Source organism: Marmota monax, unplaced genomic scaffold, assembly GCF_021218885.2.
Source record: "Marmota monax isolate L192 unplaced genomic scaffold, Marmota_monax_Labrador192_F-V1.1 WCK01_AAM20220418_F8-fsc00006, whole genome shotgun sequence".
In the NCBI taxonomy this organism is placed as follows: domain Eukaryota; kingdom Metazoa; phylum Chordata; class Mammalia; order Rodentia; family Sciuridae; genus Marmota; species Marmota monax.
In genome coordinates, this window is record NW_026693712.1 from 17,960,443 (window position 1) to 17,981,597 (window position 21,155).

Here is a 21,155-nt window from a genome sequence, read left to right on the forward strand (position 1 = left end):
AAAATTTAAACTGTAATCTAAAATTCTCCAATGTCTTTTTAAAAGTAAATTTAGATGAACTTAATCAAATAACTTCATTTGGAAATGGCAATAATGTATGCCTTAATATTCATATTTATTATATTTATACAATTTCAAATATCTTTTACCTACTTTTAATGTTACTAGCCAATTAATATTAAAATACAAAAGTTTTGAAGAAGAAGAAATAAACAAACAAATATAGGAGTTCCTGATCCAAGTTCCAAGAATGGACTCCTTTAGAATATTATGCCAAATGACATGATGTGTAACATTAAAACAGCCATGTCTGATTTTCAAAGAATTCTACAACCATATTCATAACAAAAAAACCCATACAGAAATAGAAGAAATTCCTAGTGGTAAATGATCTTTGCTAGACTCTTACATGATTATACTGAGATAAGACATTTAAAGACAGAGCAGTTAAAATGTGAAATAGTCAGGCACAGTGGTAAATTCTTATAATCTCAGTTATCCATGAGACAGAGGCAGGAGAATTCCAAGTCTGAGTACAGCTCTGGCAACTTAGAAAGATCCTATCTATATTTAAATAAATAAGTAGGTCTAGGGAAATAGCTTAGTGATAGATAGAGCAACCCTGAGTTCAATCCCCAGTACCACAAAAGGAATAAAAGTGAAATGCATACAATGATAATTATCAGTTTTGTTCACTTTAATGGAGTTAAATTCTAGATAAATTCAAAAAATGTAGGAAACAATGCCCATAAGCACATATTGCAGATATCATAAACATATATGCCCTTAGCAAGTTTGTATGATTTGCTTGAATAATTTTAATAATTTTACTTGCCTAGTTTACTTTAGAAACATGAATCAGGGAGTTTTGCTTGAATATGTGCTAGATAAATCTATTGCCAGCTCACAGAAAAAAATTAAGAATGGACAATTTTATTATTTCCATTGTAGGATGTTATTTCCAGCATATTACAATGCAAGGCTGGATTTTTTCCTTCAAATAATATAAAAATAGGTTTTGCCACAGAAGTAGATGCAAAATTAAATTTTATTTGAAGGATTATACATTTAAGATGGATATTAAGCTCTATAGAAAAGGAAATCATTTCAGACCTAATGAAGAGGGTTCAATCACTGACACGAGGGTTTTTTTAACCAATTAATTCAATAATGTGAAAATATCAAGGCAAATGCTGTTAAAAGAAAAAGGTTGGTAAATTTAAAGAATCCACAAAAAAAATGTGACTATTTGTACTCAAGTAACAACAGTAGGGGCATTCTTCAAAACTTTTTTCAATGTATTCTAATCAAACATTAGAAGAAAGAGCACATTCATTAAAAAGAAGAAACCTGATTTTTCATTATTAAAAGAATGGATATATGTATCATCTGACATATATAATTAACAGACATTGTTCTTTAAAACAATATTCAAAATACAGAGTTCTCATTTTAAAAATTTCTGTGAACAAATGTTCCAAATAATGTAACATAAACATTCTGAATAGGTGGAATTTTTAGAAAACTCACGTGTATTGGGTTATTTGATCCTGCCTCCTGCCTTCCTTTTTCATCTTCTCTGTCTAGTCCTGGTGGAAGACTGGGGCTGAAGGCCATTAGGTCGGTCTTGGGCGGGTCCTCGCCAGAACACACCCTCTGCCTCCTCTGTTTCGAGTATGACCAGCTCCCCACCGCGCTGGAGCACACCAGCGTGGGCTTCCCAGGTCCACACGCACTCTCGGTGGGCCCAGCCGAGCACCGCAGCGCTGTGTACAGTAGCAGCGTGAGCACCAACAGGCTGGACACCGCGCAGATGGCTATGATCAGATACACGTTGACATCCACCAGCGACTCTGCCTGGCCAGCAGAGCTGGCAAACATCGGTGAGGCGGCCTTTGGCGCCTGACCGCTCTCCACCAGAGATACCAGCACTGTGGCGGTGGCCATCAAAACCGGTTCACCGTGGTCCTTCACCAGAACCAACAGGCGCTGACGTGGCGCATCTGTCTCGTCCAGGGCACGCGTGGTGCTGATCTCACCGGTGTATAGCCCCACGCGAAATGGACTGCGAGCGCCACCTGCAGCTGGCAATAGCTCGTAGGAGAGCCACGCATTGTATCCGGAGTCTGCATCCACTGCACGCACCTTACCAACCACGTGGCCGGCGCCCACTGACCTTGATACCAGCTCGTTCACGTTCACGGTGCCACCTACAGGAGTAGGCAGCAGCGCAGGCGTGTTGTCGTTCTCGTCCAGCACGAACACTTGCAGAGTCACATTGCTACCGAGTGGCGGCACACCAGCGTCGCGCGCGCTCACTTGGAACTGCAGCAATTCAAGCTCTTCGTGGTCCAAGGGCTGCAGTGCATATACCTTGCCACTCTCAGCGTGCACCGACACGTAGCTCGACAGCGCACGCTCGCCCACCCGCCGCTCTACTAGAGAGTAGGATACCAGCGCATTTTCTTGCGTGTCCGCGTCTCGAGCGGATACCGTGAAGATGTGGGAGCCTGGCAGATTGTTCTCCTTCACGAATATGGTGTATTCAGACTGTGGGAACGCAGGTGCATTGTCGTTCACGTCGGCCACTTCCACCGACACAATGGCTGTGGTCCACAGCGAAGGCGAGCCCCCGTCTCGTGCAGTCACGACCAAATTATATGCTGACACTTTTTCTCGGTCCAGATCACTGTCCAACACCAGTGAATAATAGTTTTTGAAAGTGGACACAATCTTGAAGGGAACATCCGGCGTCAGAGAGCAGGTCACCTGGCCGTTGACACCGGAGTCGCCGTCGGATACGCTTATCAACGCAATGACTGTGGTTGGCCGAGTGTCCTCACGTACTGGGAGGGACAGAGAAGTCACAGTAATTTCAGGAGCGTTATCATTGGTGTCTACAATTTCTACCCAGACTGTACAGTGACCTGCCATCTGGGGATTACCCTTATCTGTGGCCTGCACTTCAATTTCATAAAACTTATTTTCTTCATAATCTAAAGTTCCATTGACCCTCACTTCTCCATTATTTTCATCTAGTGTAAATAAGAGTTTTCCATTGGGCTTAATTGACATTAAGAAGTATGTTACTTCCCCGTTTACTCCTTCATCTCGATCGGTGGCGTTTAACTTTATCACAAGAGTTTCTTTAGCAATGTTTTCCATCATTCTCACCTTGTATTCTAATTGATCAAACTCCGGATCATTGTCGTTAACATCCAAGATAGAGACCAAGAGCTGAAGGGTGCCTGTGAGTTCTGGTTTCCCTCCATCTGTGGCAGTCAGTAGCAAATTAAGCTTCCGAGTTTTCTCTCTGTCCAGTGACTTCTTTAATATAAGCGATAGTCTTTTAGTCGGCTTACTATTCGTTGGTGATTCTAAAGTAAAATACTCATTTTGACTTAGTCTGTAGGTCAATAGAGCATTCTCGCCTATATCCGCATCAGAAGCTCCCTCTAGCGGAAATCGCGAGTCTGGCTGCTTAGATTCAGAAATCAGCAGGCTTTGTTCTCTGAGAGAGAACGTTGGCGGGTTGTCATTAATATCTTTCACCTCCACCTCCACATGGAAAACCTGCAGCGGTCTGTCCACGATCACCTCCAGGTGGATGCTACACTCCGCGCTCCGCCCGCACAGCTCCTCCCGGTCGATCCGAGAATTCACAAACAAAATGCCATTCTGCAGATTTACCTCCAGAAGGTCCCCGCGGCCCTTGGACTCCACCCGGAACAAACGGGGCACCAGCTCTTCCAGTTCCAACCCTAGGTCCTGAGCGATGCGGCCCACAAAGGTGCCATGTTTAGCCTCTTCCGGGATGGAATAGTGGAGCTGGCCACTCCCTGCCTCCCAGGCTGCCAGAAGCAGAAGCGAGATCAGTAGTCGCAGAGTACCCAAACTCCTTCGCTGAAAACCTAACATTGCATACGAAGTTGGCTTCCAAAATAAGATTTTCTTACACTTACTGTACCAAATACTTCAATTCAGGTTTAAAATCTCGCTGAGTTTTTGAGAAGTTTCGAAGGATCCTTTCATAGTAGCATCCAACATGATGGAGTCGTTTTTTAGGAGGAATGCCTGACCAGACCAATCCATGAGAGGACTCTTTCTTTCAAGCAAAGAGCGACACCTTGTGCCTGAAATTGTGAGTACTGTGCACTGCATCCATCACCCCAGAATTTTCATGTTTTACCTTACTTTTTCCTAAACAATTCCAAAGTGATTTTTATGGAACGTTCAGATTTTAAGTTGTATTGAAATCAAATATATGTGGAAATGGCACTTTGTTTCTTGAATAACATCAATTTTAAATTCTTTCTATGGCTCAATTAGAATTATAAAATTATTATTTCACTTATCTAAGTACTTAGAGAAAAAGAGAGTTCACTTATTTAAAAAACCTGTTGGAAAAAGAGTTAATGTTTACCTAAAGTCTTATCCCTCATACAAAAATATTATCAAATCTAAAATACATATTATCAAAATTGAATTATTTTACTTCCAACTTCCCTTGTAACTGGGTCTGCTAGAAAACTCAAAAATAATTGTGACACTGGAGCTTGTTTTTTGTTTTTGCAGAAGTTAGGGCCATTTGTATGCTAGGCAAGCCCTCTACCACTAAGCTACATGCCTCACCCTCGAAGAAAAACTTTAAATCTTAGTAATAACAACTCTTCAGACTTTATGTTCTGCATACTATGCTTTTATCTATATGAATATGCCTTCTCATGTCTCTTTTAATTTTTAAAATTGACATGTAATACTTGTACAAATTTATGGGGTACAATTGAATGTTTTCATTTGTGTATATATTGTGTAATAATCAATCCAGGGTAATTAGCATATCTACCACCTTAAACATACATCATTTCATTGTGATGAAACATTCAAAATCATCTCTTCTGGCTATACTGAAATATTAAAGCACTATTGTTAACTATATGATATCTTTTTTCCCTCAGTTCTGATTCTTAATTATTTACATTTAACTGTCTTCTTGTTACAAGTGACTTTATAGCCATTGCAGAACAATAGGAAAATAATCAGAAAAATAAATAATGTATTTTCAAGTTTGTTAATTTAAAATACAGAATTTACAAAGGAAAAGTCCCTTGGCCTAGATGAATTATGAATTTTACATAGATGATTTCTCACATAAGTTACATTGTTAATACTATGAGACATCCAAATGGAACATTAAGTAATGGAGGAATAATATAATAGAAATAATCATTTCAACTGTAAAATGATTTTTTTCAATGAAATAACTCCATGAAGTTAAAAATCACCACAAAAAATACCTGTACCATTTTGCTATTTCCAAGTCACCAACATTGGTTTTCTCAATCCAATCAAAATACACTAACTAAAATGGCTTGTTATTGAAGAATTTGGGAATTTCAATAATAAATTCATCCAGAACAAGCAAAGTGATTTCTAATATATCTCCTCTGAGTGTCTGAAGATGTGCTTAGAGTTTGGAAATGGAATTTCATAGAATACTAAGTGAAATGGGATTTTTTTCTCTTTAGATATACATGACAGTAGAGTGTATTTTGACATACATATATGGAGTAAAACTTATTCTAATTAGGATCCCATTCTTGTGATTGTACATGATGTGGAGTTTTACTGTTGTGTATTCATATATATGAACATAGGAAAGTTATGTCTGATTCATTCATTTGTATTAAATGTATCTGGAATATACTTTCCTATTCCCATCCACTCTCCATTCCCTTTATTCCCCTTTGTCTAATCCAATGAACTATTATTCTTCCCTCCCCTGCTTGTTGTGTGTTAGCGTTCCTATATCAGAGAGAACATTCAGCCTTTGGTTTTAGGGGATTGGCTTATTTCACTTAACATGATAGTCTCTAGTTCCATCCATTTACTGGCAAATGCCATAATTTCATTTTTCTTTATGCTAAGTAATATTCCATTGTGTGTATATACTACAGAAAATCAGAATTGTTGATGTGAGTTTTCATTGCCTGACACTGTTATTTGGTTATGTTTTCTTTGTCTTCTCATAACCATTTAGGAGAAAAAAGATGACGCAATGTAAGTTTAGAGTAGAAAGTGACTCAGAATAAAAATTCTAGCTTAAATATTTTGTTACATAAAGTTGCTTAATTTTATATAGTTTTTTTAAGAGTCAAGATCTTCCAGGCTGCCTTCAAATTTGGGGGCTCAAGCTATTTTCTTCCTCAGTGTTCATTTTGATGGATCATCTGCAACCCAAAATTATTGCAATGGCTTATGGAAAAAATGGTCATCATACTTCTTTGTTGATATTTTCATTATTCTTGACTTTAAAAATACATTCTACTACTAATTTGTGATTTTGTTTCACTTTTTTCATATTTACTGTTTTCCCAATATTGTCATAACATTAAACTCTTATTAAAGTAAATTGAAATTCTGTTTTAAAACTTAAAAAGTATACACATTTTATGGCACTGAATTCTATTATACACCTGTCATATTCTATTATACATCAGTCATGTGAACTTTTAATTCAAATACAACATTTGACCAGATAACAGTGTATTTAAAATGACATTTGAAGCATGTCAATTTTTTTATTTTTCAACAAAATAAGTAACAGATTTCCATTTAGGGGAAATTATGGGAAGTGGAAATTGAGATGTTATGCACAATGAGGTGTCTTCCTAAATAGAGATATAAATATGAGAAATTTAACTCATGATAGATGATAATATATATTTGAATTAAAAACAGATGTTAATTTAGGTGTCAATTTTCAATAATATGATATTTTGTGATTATACAAACTGGCCCTGGGCAAATGGCAAGTCATTGAAACATTCAATATGGTGTGTGAGTCAATGATCCATCTTTTTCATTGGCTATAATATTTCAGGTGTCACCATCTAAATCACCCAGAGAGAAAAAATGCTCTATTCAAACTCATTTGGGGGGATGAGCCTAATATTTGGCTCTAGGCTAATGCCAATAGGTCATATCATTATCCTAATTAACTTTTACTTTGCAAAATCAACTGAGGACTAAGGAATTTTGTTCTAGACCTTTACAAAATTAATTTGGTTAGCTTTAAATGCTACCTGTGTAACCTGCTAGTCCTAGTTAGAATGCATAGTTTATGTTATATTAGTGCTATATTTCTTGAAAACATAAAATACAGAAATTAATTTTGTTGCTATTCACAGAACCTCAGGAAGCTCTTTAAAATCACATTAAAATTCAATATCCAACCACTGTAGGATCTAGTGAATGAGGCTGACTCTGCTCTAGCATGACTTATTTAGTAAACACAATTTCAAATCCTTTGTTTAGTTGGCACAAATCTCTCAGCCAACAATAAGACTGAAGAAGGCTGAACTGAGAAAGACCTACATACATTTAAAGATTTTAATGGAAAACCAATGCCTTTAAAGCTGTTAAGGAAGTATGAAACATTGTAAACACTTCTGAATCCTTTGACCATGTTCAGGATCCTTGAAGTTACATTATCATTTATACTTGTCTAAAACACTATCCTTATTCATGACAAAGAACAAACAAGGTCACTCTTGCTGGGAGCCATTAGCCAAGTAGGTATGACAATTTCCTTGGCAGCGTACCCCATGTTGCAGTGACATTGAATGTAGGTGACCTTGCTCAAGGACCAGGGCGGATTAGGGTGTTCCCGGTTTAGGATAATCGGGTTTAGGGCGTTCCAGGTTTAAGATTATTCCTGCTGGGAATAGGGTGTATCCTGCTGCCTGAGTTCCCCTTGAGTTCTCATGGGATTCAGACAGTATTTTTTGGGAGATAGAAGCCCAGTGGGAGTGGATTTGGGCAGAGAACGTGGATTTCCCCAGAACGTGATTGTAGACGGCTGGTGTGAGTTCGGGAATAAAGAGTTGCTGTTTGAATCTACAAGCTGTGTGGTGGCTCGTGATTGTGTGCCCAGCCAGACTGCGGCACACTCTTCTATGTGATATTTGACTTTGGTGTTTTGCAGCAATATTAGAAAATGCAGCCTATGATGTTTCTCATGTATTAAATAACTCTTCTTTATCTCTATCACTTCTAAACAATTGATCCATAGTTCTTATAATACAATTCTTAATTATTTACTGATTAAATAATATAAATGCCTCTGTCAATGTGGCAATTGATTAAAACATGTGATAATCATGAACTCTCCTAAGAAAAACTTTCACCAAAAAAATCCTAATATCCACCTCAATCATAGCATTGCACAAAGTTAATGATTAATATAATCATGAAGAGACTTTTAAAGCAAAACAGAAAGAAGGATTTCCCTGTATACAGATTGCACTCAACTTTCATAACCAGCACTATTTGATAAAAGAGAAAAGATTTACTGAAGAAAATTCTACATTATGATGAATAAAAGAATGGCTCTGGGTCTGGAGTTGTGGCTCTGTGGTAGAGTACTCGCCTAGCACAAGCGAGACCCTGGGTTCGATCCTCAGCACCACATAAAAATAAAATAAAAGTATTCTGTCCAACTACAACTAAAAAATAAAATATTAAAAAAAGAATGGCTCTGGATTGTGAAAGATATGCATTTGAACATTATCTCCATTATGTACTAGTTGAAGGGAACTGGAGAAGATAAATATCTCAGATTCCTTTATATTTAAAATTTGGATAGCTCTATGTACAGTATTTTACAAATTATCATAAATGAATTAGGATTAAATCAAAAGATGTATTTTAAGCCCTTCACACCATGCCCAACAAATAGAAATAGCTTATACATGGTGGTTTACTATATAATCACCAACATTTGCTCTTGTTCTCCCCCATCTACAGATGGAGAGATTCAAGCATAATATATGAAGGCATGGGTGATGTTAATCCCTTTTCTAAAGATTTTCCTAATGTTTATCTTCATGGAAATCATCCTCCTAAAGTTCCTCTTTCAAAACAGAAAATAGCCACTAACACCTTCAAAGTGTTTATTTGGACTTTACCCTGTCCATAACTTGACTCTCCTTCCAAATGCAAATATGTATTCACACAGCAGAATCAAAGAGTATCTCATTTGTAATTGAAGTCCAAAAGAACAAATTTGTAATTAACCTTCCATACTATTTAATAGAGATCCTTACAGGTTTAATTACAAATTCTCTGGGATTTCTTTAAATAAAACAACTCACTTGGTGATGGTGCTGAAACCACAATTTTTTTTTTCTTGCAGTGTTGATAATTGAACCCAGGGTTTTGTGCCTGTTAGACAAGTGTTCTACCACTAAAGCTACAACCCTAACCCAAAACAAAATATACTTTGTGTTAAATGTATCTGGAGTATACTGTGTTAAATTCTGAGTAATCAACAATGAGGTACTCAAGTGGAAGTACCTTTACTGATATTTCATTCTTCCTATGCTTAAATTATTAATGTCATTTTAAAGACCACACATCTTGCTAAGCACAGGCAACAATACTGCACTTCACCATTTATGCGAAGAATTTCTTAAACTGAAAGCACAAGTGCTAATTTTCCTACCTAAAATATTTCAGTACAGCCTCATGACAAGTGCTAAGAATGGAAGAAAATGAGTATGATCCATGCCCAAATAAATCTTCAAAATAAGTAGAAGAGCTCAATAAATTAAACTGGAAGAAAGTAGCAATGAGTTTAACAGATAATTAAGCAGAATTGACATCATGTTAGTAAGGGGGAAAATATTGTCTATCTAAAAAAGTAGACTTTGAAAAAAATGAGTTTGATAATACAAGAGTATTAATGACCCTCCCCCAAAATACTAAACGAACCTCCAAAGGCAAGGCTAAAACTCCACCCACTGCAAAGACCATCTCAAAAAAGCATGCCATTGATTATAAGGAAAAAATTGTATATAAAACGAAGCTGCCTCAAACATGCCCATCTCATTTAATGACAGATAATTTAAAGATATAGAAAGTTAAGAAATAAACATGTTTTAAACTCAAATTATAAAATAAAATGGTGGTAGTTTTGAATATATAAACATGATAAGAAGTGGAGGACACCAATTAGAATAGGAAGAATGAAATTGCTGGAAAACTGAGAAGTGGATTGGAGCCTTGTCCGTATTCTACATTTCCCATCATGATCTTTGCCTTCTTCCTAGAAAACTTAACTTTCCAAAGCAAGAAGAAACGTTGACTCATCCTATTTCAGTATTGCTATTTTGTTGTTATATTTAGCAACTGAAGAATATTCCTAAGAAATATTCTCAATGACTGTAGTAAAAAGTGATGAAGATGGCTAGATTTGCAGTAGGCTTTCAATAAACCATCTAAAGAGAAAGGCAAAAACAAATTTAAGAAAACAATGAATTTACAATAATAAATTGGTGAACTAATATGTCAGTGGCATTAACGGGAATGAAATACCTCACAGTATTGCTGTACTCACATTCTCAAAGATCTCCTGTTGGACTCCACTATCTCCAGAACCTGAACCAGGAGGAATACTAGGGCTGAAAGCCATGAAGTCAGTCTTGGGTGGGCTCTCACCAGAACACACCTGCCTCCTCTGCTGAGAGTATGACCAGCTCCCCACCGCGCTAGAGCACACCAGCGTGGGCTTCCCAGGCCTGCAAGCGCCCTCAGTGGGCGCCTCTGAGCACCGCAGTGCGGTGTACAGTAGCAGCGTGAGCACCAACAGGCTGGATATCGCACAGATGGCAATGATCAGGTACACATTGACATCCACCAACGCCACCTCTGCGTCCGCAGCTCCAGCTGACGCTCGCAAAGAGGCCTTTGGCGTCTGACCATTCTCCACCAGAGACACCAGAACTGTGGTAGTAGCGGTCAGTGCCGGCTCACCGTGGTCTTTCACCAGAATCAGCAGGCTCTGACTGGGTGCGTCCGCCTCATCCAGCAAGCGCGTGGTGCTGATCTCGCCTGTGTACAGCCCCACGCGGAATGGACTTCGAGCACTGCCCTTCGCAGGCAGCAGTTCATAAGACAGCCACGCATTGTAGCCAGAGTCTGCGTCCACCGCCCGCACCTTCGCCACCACGTGGCCCGCACCAACTGACCGCGACACCAGTTCGCTCACAGAGCCGCCTGCTCCTTGTGTCCAAGGTCTCAGCAGTGCTGGCGCGTTGTCGTTCTCATCCAGCACGAATACTTGTAAAGTCAGGTTGCTGCCCAGGGGTGGCACACCAGAGTCCCGCGCGCTCACCTGGAACTGCAGCAGCTCCAACTCCTCATGGTCCAAAGGCTGCAGCGCATACACCTTGCCGCTCTCCGCGTGCACTGACACGTAGCTCGACAGTGCACGCTCACCCACCCGCCGCTCCACCAGAGAGTAGGACACCAGCGCATTCTCCCGCGCATCCGCGTCATGAGCAGACACCGTGAAGATGTGGCAGCCTGGCAGGTTGTTCTCCTTCACGAACACCGTGTACTCGGACTGCGCAAACACTGGCGCATTGTCGTTCACATCTGCCACCTCCACCAACAAGCTGGCTGAGGCCCACAGCGAAGGCGAGCCCCCATCCCTTGCAGTCACCACCAACTCATACTCAGATATGGTCTCGCGGTCCAGGGTGCTGTCCAACACCAGCGAGTAGTAATTTTTGAAAGTGGACACCAGCTTGAAGGGGATGTGGGGTGTCAGCGAGCAAATCACCTGACCATTGGCTCCAGAGTCTTGGTCAGACACGCTAATTAGGGCAACGACAGTGCCCACTTGAGCATTCTCTTCTACTGGGAGAGCCAAAGAAGTGACAACTACCTCAGGAGAATTGTCATTTTCATCGAGGACTTCTACTAAGACAGTGCAGTGACCAACCATAGGTGGAGCTCCTTTATCTGTAACATCTACATGAATTTCATAAATGTTTCTATCTTCAAAGTCAATATAATCATTTACTTTTATTTCTCCTGTCATTTCATTTATTAAAAATTTCCTTCTTATGATGGCTGGGACCAAAGAGCTAAAAGAATACACCATTTCCTTGTTTATTCCTTCATCCGCGTCAGAAGCATTTAGCCATATTACTAACGTTTGATTCAACTGATTTTCATACATCTTCACTTCATAAACGGATCTGTCAAATGTAGGAGCATTATCATTAGCATCTAATACAAAAATGAACACAGAAACAGATCCTGTGAATTCAGGTTTGCCCCCATCCGTTGCAGTCAATAACAACTTAAGCTGTGGATTTTCTTCACGGTCTAGCAGTTTTCTCAAAACAAGGACTGGGAACTTGCCTTTGTCTTTTTTGCTTATAATATCAAGAATGAAAAACTCATTTGAACTGAGTTTATAAGTAATCATAGCGTTCTCTCCAACATCTGCATCAGAAGCGCCTTCCAGCGGAAATCTAGAGTCAAGCAGTCTAGACTCGGGTATTGAGATCTTTTGTTCTGTTACGGAGAACATCGGAGGGTTGTCATTAATGTCCTTCACTTCCACCTCCACATGGAAAACCTGCAGCGGTCTGTCCACGATCACCTCCAGGTGGATGCTACACTCCGCGCTCCGCCCGCACAGCTCCTCCCGGTCGATCCGAGAATTCACAAACAAAATGCCATTCTGCAGATTTACCTCCAGAAGGTCCCCGCGGCCCTTGGACGCTACCCGAAATAGGCGGGGCACCAGGTCTTCCAGTTCCAACCCCAGGTCTTGCGCGATGCGGCCCACGAAAGTGCCGTGTTTGGCTTCCTCCTGGACCGAGTAATGGAGCTGACCGCTCCCAGCCTCCCAAACTGTCAGGAGCAGAAGCGAGAGCAGCAGACACCGGGCTCCCGGAAGGCCGGATCTGGCGATCCTACCTTTCTCTTGTCTTACAAGTCTATGAATACTCTGAACATTTCCCATCCGATATCTTTCTTCCATTTTTTATAGAAACGGTTGAGATCTAAGAAAATAGCTACTTCCTAGACCTTGAGAGACAGTGGATTATTCCTTTTTTTCTAAAAGGCTACTTATATTGTGGACAACAGCGACATCCGGTGGCCTAATTCGTAAGTACAATTCCATGAGTTTAACTTTTCTTTCATTCATCTCTTATTTCTATATGTGTTTATCTGGACTTTCAAACCCTTATAATAGTCTCTTGTATATAATAATATTGACTTTATTCATGGCACAACATTATATTTGACACAGAACTTCGGAGAACTAATTTCTTCCTTAACCACTTGATTATCTTAGCTAAATTTCAAATGCTCTCAAGTTTGCATACTGTGTAGAAGCATTTTATTGGATGACAATAGTAGGTCTCTTCAAGTTATGATATTTACTTCACTTTGTCATTATTTTAAAGTTCAATGAACCTTATTTTTACACTAATCACAAGCATCAATTACCCATGAGGTGTTTGCGACTCCTAAATTCCAGTCATCACTAAAATGTAGAGAGATTACTGTCTTCAACATCAGACATTTCTCCATTTAGATTTTTATTATCCTACTTACTAGTAATGTGACTTTACATCCTCAACCATTCAACCTTTACATGTTTCACTTTCCACTTTCATAATATAACAGTAAAAAATTGGGTTGTGAGTTATGGTATATTAAGTGCCTGGGATAGCATTTTAAGGAGAATGAGTGCTTCATTAGTAAGAATTACTCTCCAGCCTCAATTTGGCCACATTTGTTTTCATGATTCTCAAGAACAAATTTGGGTCCTCAGGAAAAATTATTATGTATAGAATAGTGTCACTCTACAATGCTTTCATCATTGCTATTGGACATGCTGAGAGGGTGCTTCTTGTCTCTAAGAAGACAGAAAAGTACATTTATTAAGAAATCAATTGTATGGGGAGAAGTTTCACTTTATTATATCTTACATGAGCAAAAAGAATCTTATGATTCTAATTCACAAATGTACCACTTCTACTTTCATAGTCAACAGCTTACATCCCTGTAACATTTAATTTTTTAAATACCAAAAAGACATAGTTCTGTAATCTAATAGTTTTATCAATGTCAGTAAAGTTTGTCACACTGCCTAAAGTAAAAAAAATATTTTTTCCTCTCTCAAAGTTCTTGGAATCAAATATTCAGAAAGCAAAACTCTCCACTAAGAGATCTATGTAGCTTTAAAATCCTGAGGTTTTCTCTTTTTCCAAAAAAATCTTAAATATAATAGAAATTGTATCCTTTACAAATGATTTTTTAAATTTAATAATGTTATGGCTTATAAAAGATATATTAAACATATCAATAATTTTAAATTACTTTAGTCATTATTAAAAGCTGGACAGTAGAATAATATTTATAAATAGAAAAATTGACAGAAATGAGGATCACTTGATCCATCAGCTTATGTGCCTATTTTCTTATAAGGCATACATTTAAATGTAATGAATTATCCATCCATTCACAATACTAATGTTCAATCTGAGCTATTATCTGGAATCTTAAAATAAGTTTATAATTTAGTTTAGGACGTAATTTAGTTTGTCCTATCTAGTAACTATCATTTGAGAAGAACTAGTCTAAGAGGATAATCAAGTTAACATAAAGGATTAAATTACCAGTTAATCAATATATACTCATGAATAATAATGAGTAAATTTTATAATTCAGTGCTCAAAACATTAAGTCTAAGAGGCAAGAAGAAATTTGAGGGGAAAGATGACATTTATAGCACTACTCAATTCATATCACATAATTACATACAACACACAATACCTAAGCCCAAGATCAGTGGCACATGGAACCTGAAAAACATTCAAAGACAAATATATACAAGTGTAAGTCTGAATTCAAGGTAACATGTGTTGATAGACATAGGTTTGATGACAGGAGCTGAGGGAGTATTCATTTTGAATGAAGTAAAATTCAAAAAACAGACTGTGTTGAAGCATGCCTCAGGCATATGATTTAGAAGAAACTGAAATATTTTATTTAAAATTTACTTCAATTTTCATAATCATTATTGTGGCCATTTTGATTCCTAAATAGAGAAATTGTTTTCCAGGATTTTAAGAAAATTACTTGTTGCAGTAAAAGATACTGAGCAGTGCTGAACAACCATATCAAGAAAGTCTTCATTCAGAGGAATTAAATGCAAAAACAAACTTAAGAGTTTATAATAAACAATAAAACTAGACCAAACTACAATGCAAATTTTAGAAATAAATGATTTAGAGTAAATTTAGAATAAATGATAGAGTGGTGTTCATGCTTACTGAATGAATAACAACTGCATTGGCTGTAACACTGAATGGTTGTCAAGTGCTATGGCATCCAGAATAATACCAATTCCAAAAATTAATTTGACACATAATAATGCCTGTTTAATATACAGTTTAGGACGTTTCTCATTAAGAAAGTTGAAACAGGACTGGGGTTGTGGCTCAGTGGTAGAGCACTCTCCTAGCACATTTGAGACCCTGGGTTCGATTCTCAGCACCACATAAAAATAAATAAATAAATAAAGGTAAAAAAAAAATTTTAAAAAGAAAGTCAAAACAAAAGTATGTTCCAAACTTATGAGATTCAAAGTAAAACTATGAACTTTTACTTTGAAAGTCTGGTAGAGTTATAGAAACATGAAAAAGAATATTTAAATGTACCACAGGAGCTGAAAAATATCATTCAATAACAAATAACAAAAATAAATTCTAAGATAACCTACTTTCCCAGGGGAGTCCAAAACAACAGGTGGTTCTCCCACTCCTTCTACAGATCCAGGGCACGGAGGAAGACCTGGGCTGAAGGCCATGAGGTCGGTCTTGGGTGGGACCTCTCCAGAGCACACCCTCTGTCGTCGCTGATTCGAGTACGACCAGCTGCCCACCGCGCTGGAGCACACCAGCATGGGTTTCCCAGACCCGCACTCGCCCTGGGTGGGCGCCGCTGAACACCGAAATGATATGTACAACAGCAACATGAGCACCAACAGGCTGGACACTGCGCAGATGGCAATGATCAGGTACACGTTGACATCCACCAGCGTTGCCTCCTGGCTGGCAGTACCCGCCAAGCTTCTAGAAGCGGTCTTTGGGGTCTGGCCGCTTTCCACCAGAGACACCAGCACTGTGGCGGTGGCAGTCAGCGCTGGATCCCCATGGTCCTTCACCAGGACCAAAAGGCGCTGACGCGGCGAGTCGGTCTCATCCAGGGCGCGAGTTGTGCTGATCTCGCCGGTGTACAGTCCCACGCGGAAGGGACTGCGAGCGACGCCCACCGACGTCTGTAGCTCATAAGACAACCATGCATTGTAACCTGAGTCTGAATCCACAGCGCGCACCTTCGCCACCACATGGCCTGCACCTACAGACCAAGGCACCAGCTGGGTCACCACTAAGCTCACGTCCCCCGTCCCAGACCCCAACAGCGCTGGCGCATTGTCATTTTCGTCCAACACGAACACCTGTAATGTCACGTTGCTGCAAAGTGACGGATCGCCAGAATCGCGTGCGCTCACTTGAAACTGCAGAAGCTCCAATTCCTCGTGGTCCAGAGGCTGCAGCGCATACACCTTGCCGCTTTCCGCGTGCACTGACACGTAGCTCGACAGCGCACGCTCGCCCACCCGACGCTCCACCAGAGAATAGGACACCAGAGCGTTCTCCTGAGCGTCCGCGTCATGCGCAGACACTGTAAAGATGTGGCAGCCTGGCGGGTTGTTCTCCTTCAAGAACACAGTGTACTCGGGTTGTGCAAAAGCCGGTGCGTTGTCGTTCACGTCAGCCACCTCCACAGACACACTGGTGGTGGCCCACAGCGAAGGTGAACCTCCGTCCCTGGCGGTCACCACCACTTTATAGTCAGATACAGTCTCGCGATCCAGGGCACTGTCCAGCACCAACGAATAGTAATTCTTGAAAGTGGACACTAGCTTGAAGGGGACATGAGGCATCAGGGAGCAGGTCACTTGTCCATTCACGCCTGCATCTAGGTCAGTCACACTGATCAGAGCAATAACTGTTCCAAGTTGTGCATCCTCTTTAACAGGGAGCCAGACAGTTTTCACAGTTAACTGTGGAACATTGTCATTAGTGTCCACCACTTCCACAAGAATTGTACAGTGACCAGCCAGTGGTGGAAAGCCTTTATCAATTGCCTCTACTTGAATTTTGTAAGTTTTGCTTTCTTCAAAATCAATACGTCCTATCACTGTGATTGTCCCACTCACTTCATCTATGTGGAACTTGGATTTTATATCTGGAGAAACATCACTGGAGAATGAGTAAGCAATATCCCCATTCACTCCTTCGTCTAAATCTGAGGCATTGGGGTTAATTACCAGTGTTCCTATAGGAACATTTTCTGGTAATCTCACTGTATAGAGTGTCCTGTCGAATACTGGGGCATTGTCATTGGCATCCAGCACTGTGATGAATAACTGAACGGTGCCAGTCAGCTCGGGTTTGCCTCCGTCAGTAGCAGTGAGCAATAGGTAAAGCTCTGGAGCTTCTTCCCGGTCCAAAGGTTTGCGTAACACAAGTCCAAGAGGTTTTACCTGCTCGTGGCTGGGTGGTACATCCAGTGAGAAATACTCATTGGGGCTCAGTCTGTAAGTCAGCAGAGCATTGGCTCCGACATCTGCATCCGAGGCGCCCTCTAGTGGAAACCGAGAGTCAAGCGGCCTGGATTCTGCTATAAACAGATTCTTTTGTGTGGCTGGGAACACCGGGGGGTTGTCGTTAATGTCCTTCACTTCCACCTCCACATGGAAAACCTGCAGCGGTCTGTCCACGATCACCTCCAGGTGGATGCTACACTCCGCGCTCCGCCCGCACAGCTCCTCCCGGTCGATCCGAGAATTCACAAACAAAATGCCATTCTGCAGATTTACCTCCAGAAGGTCTCCGTGACTCTTAGAATCCAACTGGAACATGCGTGGCACCAGCTCCATCAGCTGCAGCTCAAGATCCTGGGCGATGCGGCCCACGAAAGTGCCGTGTTTTGCCTCCTCCGGGACCGAGTAATGGAGCTGCCCGCTGCCTGCTTCCCAGATTGTGAGGAGCAGAAATGAAAGCAGTAGGTGCTGGCCTTCTGGGATGCTTCCACCCGAGTACAACATTTCAAATACCCGATCTCTTTCTGCTTAATGTAAATTGCCTCGAAATTAAGAGAAATCTACTGACTCTGTCAGTCCCGTCTTCCTGTATTCGCCATTGATCATCACGGAGTGAGTGAAAAAGAGAGTGTGGTTTTCCCACGGGGAAAAGGATTTCTGTATTCCCTTTGAAACAGAATATCGCGGCCAAGAGTGACATCACGTGGCCCAAAGAGTAAGTACATTTTTCATGAATGAAAATTGCACCGTTATCCTGCAAAATTTTATTTCCTTCTGTGAATTCTTTCTTAATCATTGTTGAAATAGAGGAGTACGTTTTTCTTGCTGGAGGAAGTGTTACGACGAGACTTAATATCATCTAAGAAATGCATTATGACCATAAATGTAGTTCTCTCCAGAAAAAATTCCCCACATAATATTAAAATAGTAACAGAATTTGTGTGATAATAAATCAAGATGATCAGTTAAATGATCACAAATTTTAAATTGGAAAATTGTTTTGTTCTGGAATTCAGAATATTCCATATTTCTAGATTTAAGATTCTAGTGTAACACAACTCGGTAATTCACTGTGGCTACTGAGTCTAGGAGCCCAGAAAGATAATTACTCAGGGAGCAAATATTGGAAGTAGTTTTCTTAAGTAATTTCATGAACTTAATATGTGTGAAATACTTTAAGAATAGAAAAAATTTGTTTTAATTTTGGGGGAAAAAATTTCCTAATTTTCTCTTAATAGCAATTACTAAATTTGTTCCCACTCGTGTGTTTCTTTCCTGTATCTATTAGTTTGATTCTTTTTGATCCTTATCATTTGTGAATAATTATCTCTTCATTAAAATCAATAGAGCTTCATTTGTCTTTTTCTAATGCATTTTTATTTCATTATTGTTCATCCTTAGCACTTAGGGCAATTTCTGATTTTAGACTTAAGGTGGGATTCTTTTTCTGCCTAGGTTCTACATAAGTAAAGCTGTCATAAGTTTTAGTCTGTCATTCCAAAGTGCGAACAAATTTATTAAATCTATATTTTAGTCTTGAGTCTGAAAGCAAGTACATGAAAGTTTTTGAGTCACTGATGTTTTTAAATATCTATATTTTCTTTTGTATTCTTATCAATTAGAGTCACTTTCAATTGCTGTTAATCTTGATCACTGCAGTACCTTCCAAGTTTGTCTTCTCTTTCAAATTGCTGAAACAGTGTGAATTTATTTTGCTCAAAATCTTTTGATAGCTCCCAACTGCTTCTAGTGCTCAAAATACAGATTTTCTCACATTATCTTTTATGCAATCCACATGTTTTAAATAAAGCAGACCATTCCATGTTTCCAGTCATTTGAAGCTTCTCTGTGTCTTTGGTTTTGTTTGTTTTCTCCTTAGCAGCACTGTAAATTATTTCTGGTGTTCTGCAGTAGAAATCAACCCTTGTAAAAAACCACTAGAACACAATGACCCTTCAAGTGTTCCTTCAAAGACGCAAACAGGGAATTATTTTATTTCAATTCCAACTTCATTACCTCTTTTGTGCTCATTATAACATATTGCATTATGTAATTCATATTATTTGTTTTATTCAAAATCTCAAGTTTGAGGCTGGGTAATTTCTAACATAATGACATGTTTCTAGAGATGTGTAAGGACCCTGTTAAATGTTTAAAGAAGACTGGTAGCTTTAATATTCTCTACTTACTAAGAAAGCATGTATGTATTGTATAATGCTGTAAAATAATTTATTTCATTTGTTGGGAGTACTATAACAAATTATTTTAAATCATATCAAAATACTATTGTGTGCTTTTAAGAAAGGGGAAAAATATTAATTGAATGAAACACAGAAATATTTCAAATACTTACTCAGACACTGAAGGATCTTGGGCAACTGTAACTATGCTGGGTTATTTATTTATTTGGTGCTGGAACCTAACCCATGGTCTCATGAATGTTAAGCAAATGCTTACCACTGAGCTACATCTCCAGCCTGCAACTTATAAGTATGGAATAAATCACAAATGTCATCATGAAGTACTCTAGTGATAAAGTGATAAAGATATTAAAAACTATGTTAATAATAAGCTATAAGAATTCAGAACCCCAGAAACCTTTCATTCTATTCCATTATGTCCCATCATTCTCTCCAAAAGAAAGATAAAAATCTAATGGGCATTTAATACCAAGATAAGCCATCTTTTTGTATATCCAAAAATATTTTACCACATACATGATGCAAATTCTACCACACAGCATTCAAAATATTTAGTCTTGGGTCAATTTCAGAAGTCCTCACAAGATTAATTTTACATAAAAATAAAATTTCTTTCTGACATTTTATTTAATTTTGCTGACATTTTAGTTTTTTTTGCATTCAAACTTCTTTTCCTCTTGGAAGTAATAATAAGTACTTTTTATTATGTCCTTAGCATTTGCTAAATTTTATTACAAATTTATAAATATTAACTTGATTGGCACAAAAAAAGTTCTAGGTGATATAATTCACATTTATTATGCATAAATGTAAAATCAATGTACTGAATAACAATTTTTTACCAGAATCCATAAAAACAAAACATTTTAGAGGGGATAAGTAATCCAGGAAGCTCCAGAATCCACTATATATAACAACTAAGCTCTAATGACTTTCAACTTAAGAAACAGAAAATAGCTAAAAGCAGTACTGCACATAGAATAGAAATGGGCATTTAATACCAAGATATTAGAAATACAAGAAATAAGTTTAGATTCCTTCTTTGAAAAAAGTGTGCCCATCAAATACAATTCAAATATCAATTAGAGAGTTGGATAAACAAAGAACTAAAATGACTGAAATGACAAGTTGTCAAATGCTACGCTCGATGGTAGAAAAGAACCTTGCTTCTGGTGGAAAGGAAAAGTGCTTTTGTAAAATGAAGTAAATATTTAGAAGGAGAATTCAGTAAAATTATACCTGAGAACAAAGTAGACATAGAATAGAAATTGTAAGAGTAAGATCACTTTCATAAAGGAAAATTCCCATAAATTCATAAGTAAGTGATAAATAAGCAAATTAGTATGTTTATAACATAAGAACTCAGAATCCCAGCAACCTTTCATTCCCTTTCATCAAATTCCATTAATCTCTCCAAAGGGATCCCAGCAACCTTTCATTCCCTTTCATCAAATTCCATTAATCTCTCC

General features: G+C 38.8%; 2 protein-coding genes across 8 annotated transcripts in view; both read right to left on the reverse strand.

Annotated features, from left to right (window-relative positions):
• The window catches only part of LOC124103771 (protocadherin alpha-C2), a 198,340-nt gene that overhangs the window by 136,796 nt on the left and 40,389 nt on the right, over positions 1-21,155 (reverse strand). The window contains exon 1 of one of the 7 annotated variants that reach the window (XM_058584276.1): positions 10,400-13,498. The exons of 5 other annotated variants lie outside the window; for them this stretch is intronic. In XM_058584276.1, coding sequence (XP_058440259.1) covers positions 10,400-12,841 — 2,442 coding nt within the window. In that variant the 5' untranslated portion in view covers positions 12,842-13,498. Of the gene's footprint in view, positions 1-1,530; positions 5,116-10,399; positions 13,499-21,155 lie in introns of those variants that run through there. One more of the 7 variants, XM_058584279.1, reaches the window with a different exon arrangement.
• LOC124103674 (protocadherin alpha-9-like) lies at positions 15,540-19,406 on the reverse strand. Its single transcript, XM_046460404.2, is given in 2 exon segments — positions 15,540-15,717; positions 15,719-19,406. Coding segments are annotated over 2 exon segments (2,349 nt in total). The 5' UTR covers positions 17,990-19,406; the 3' UTR covers positions 15,540-15,639.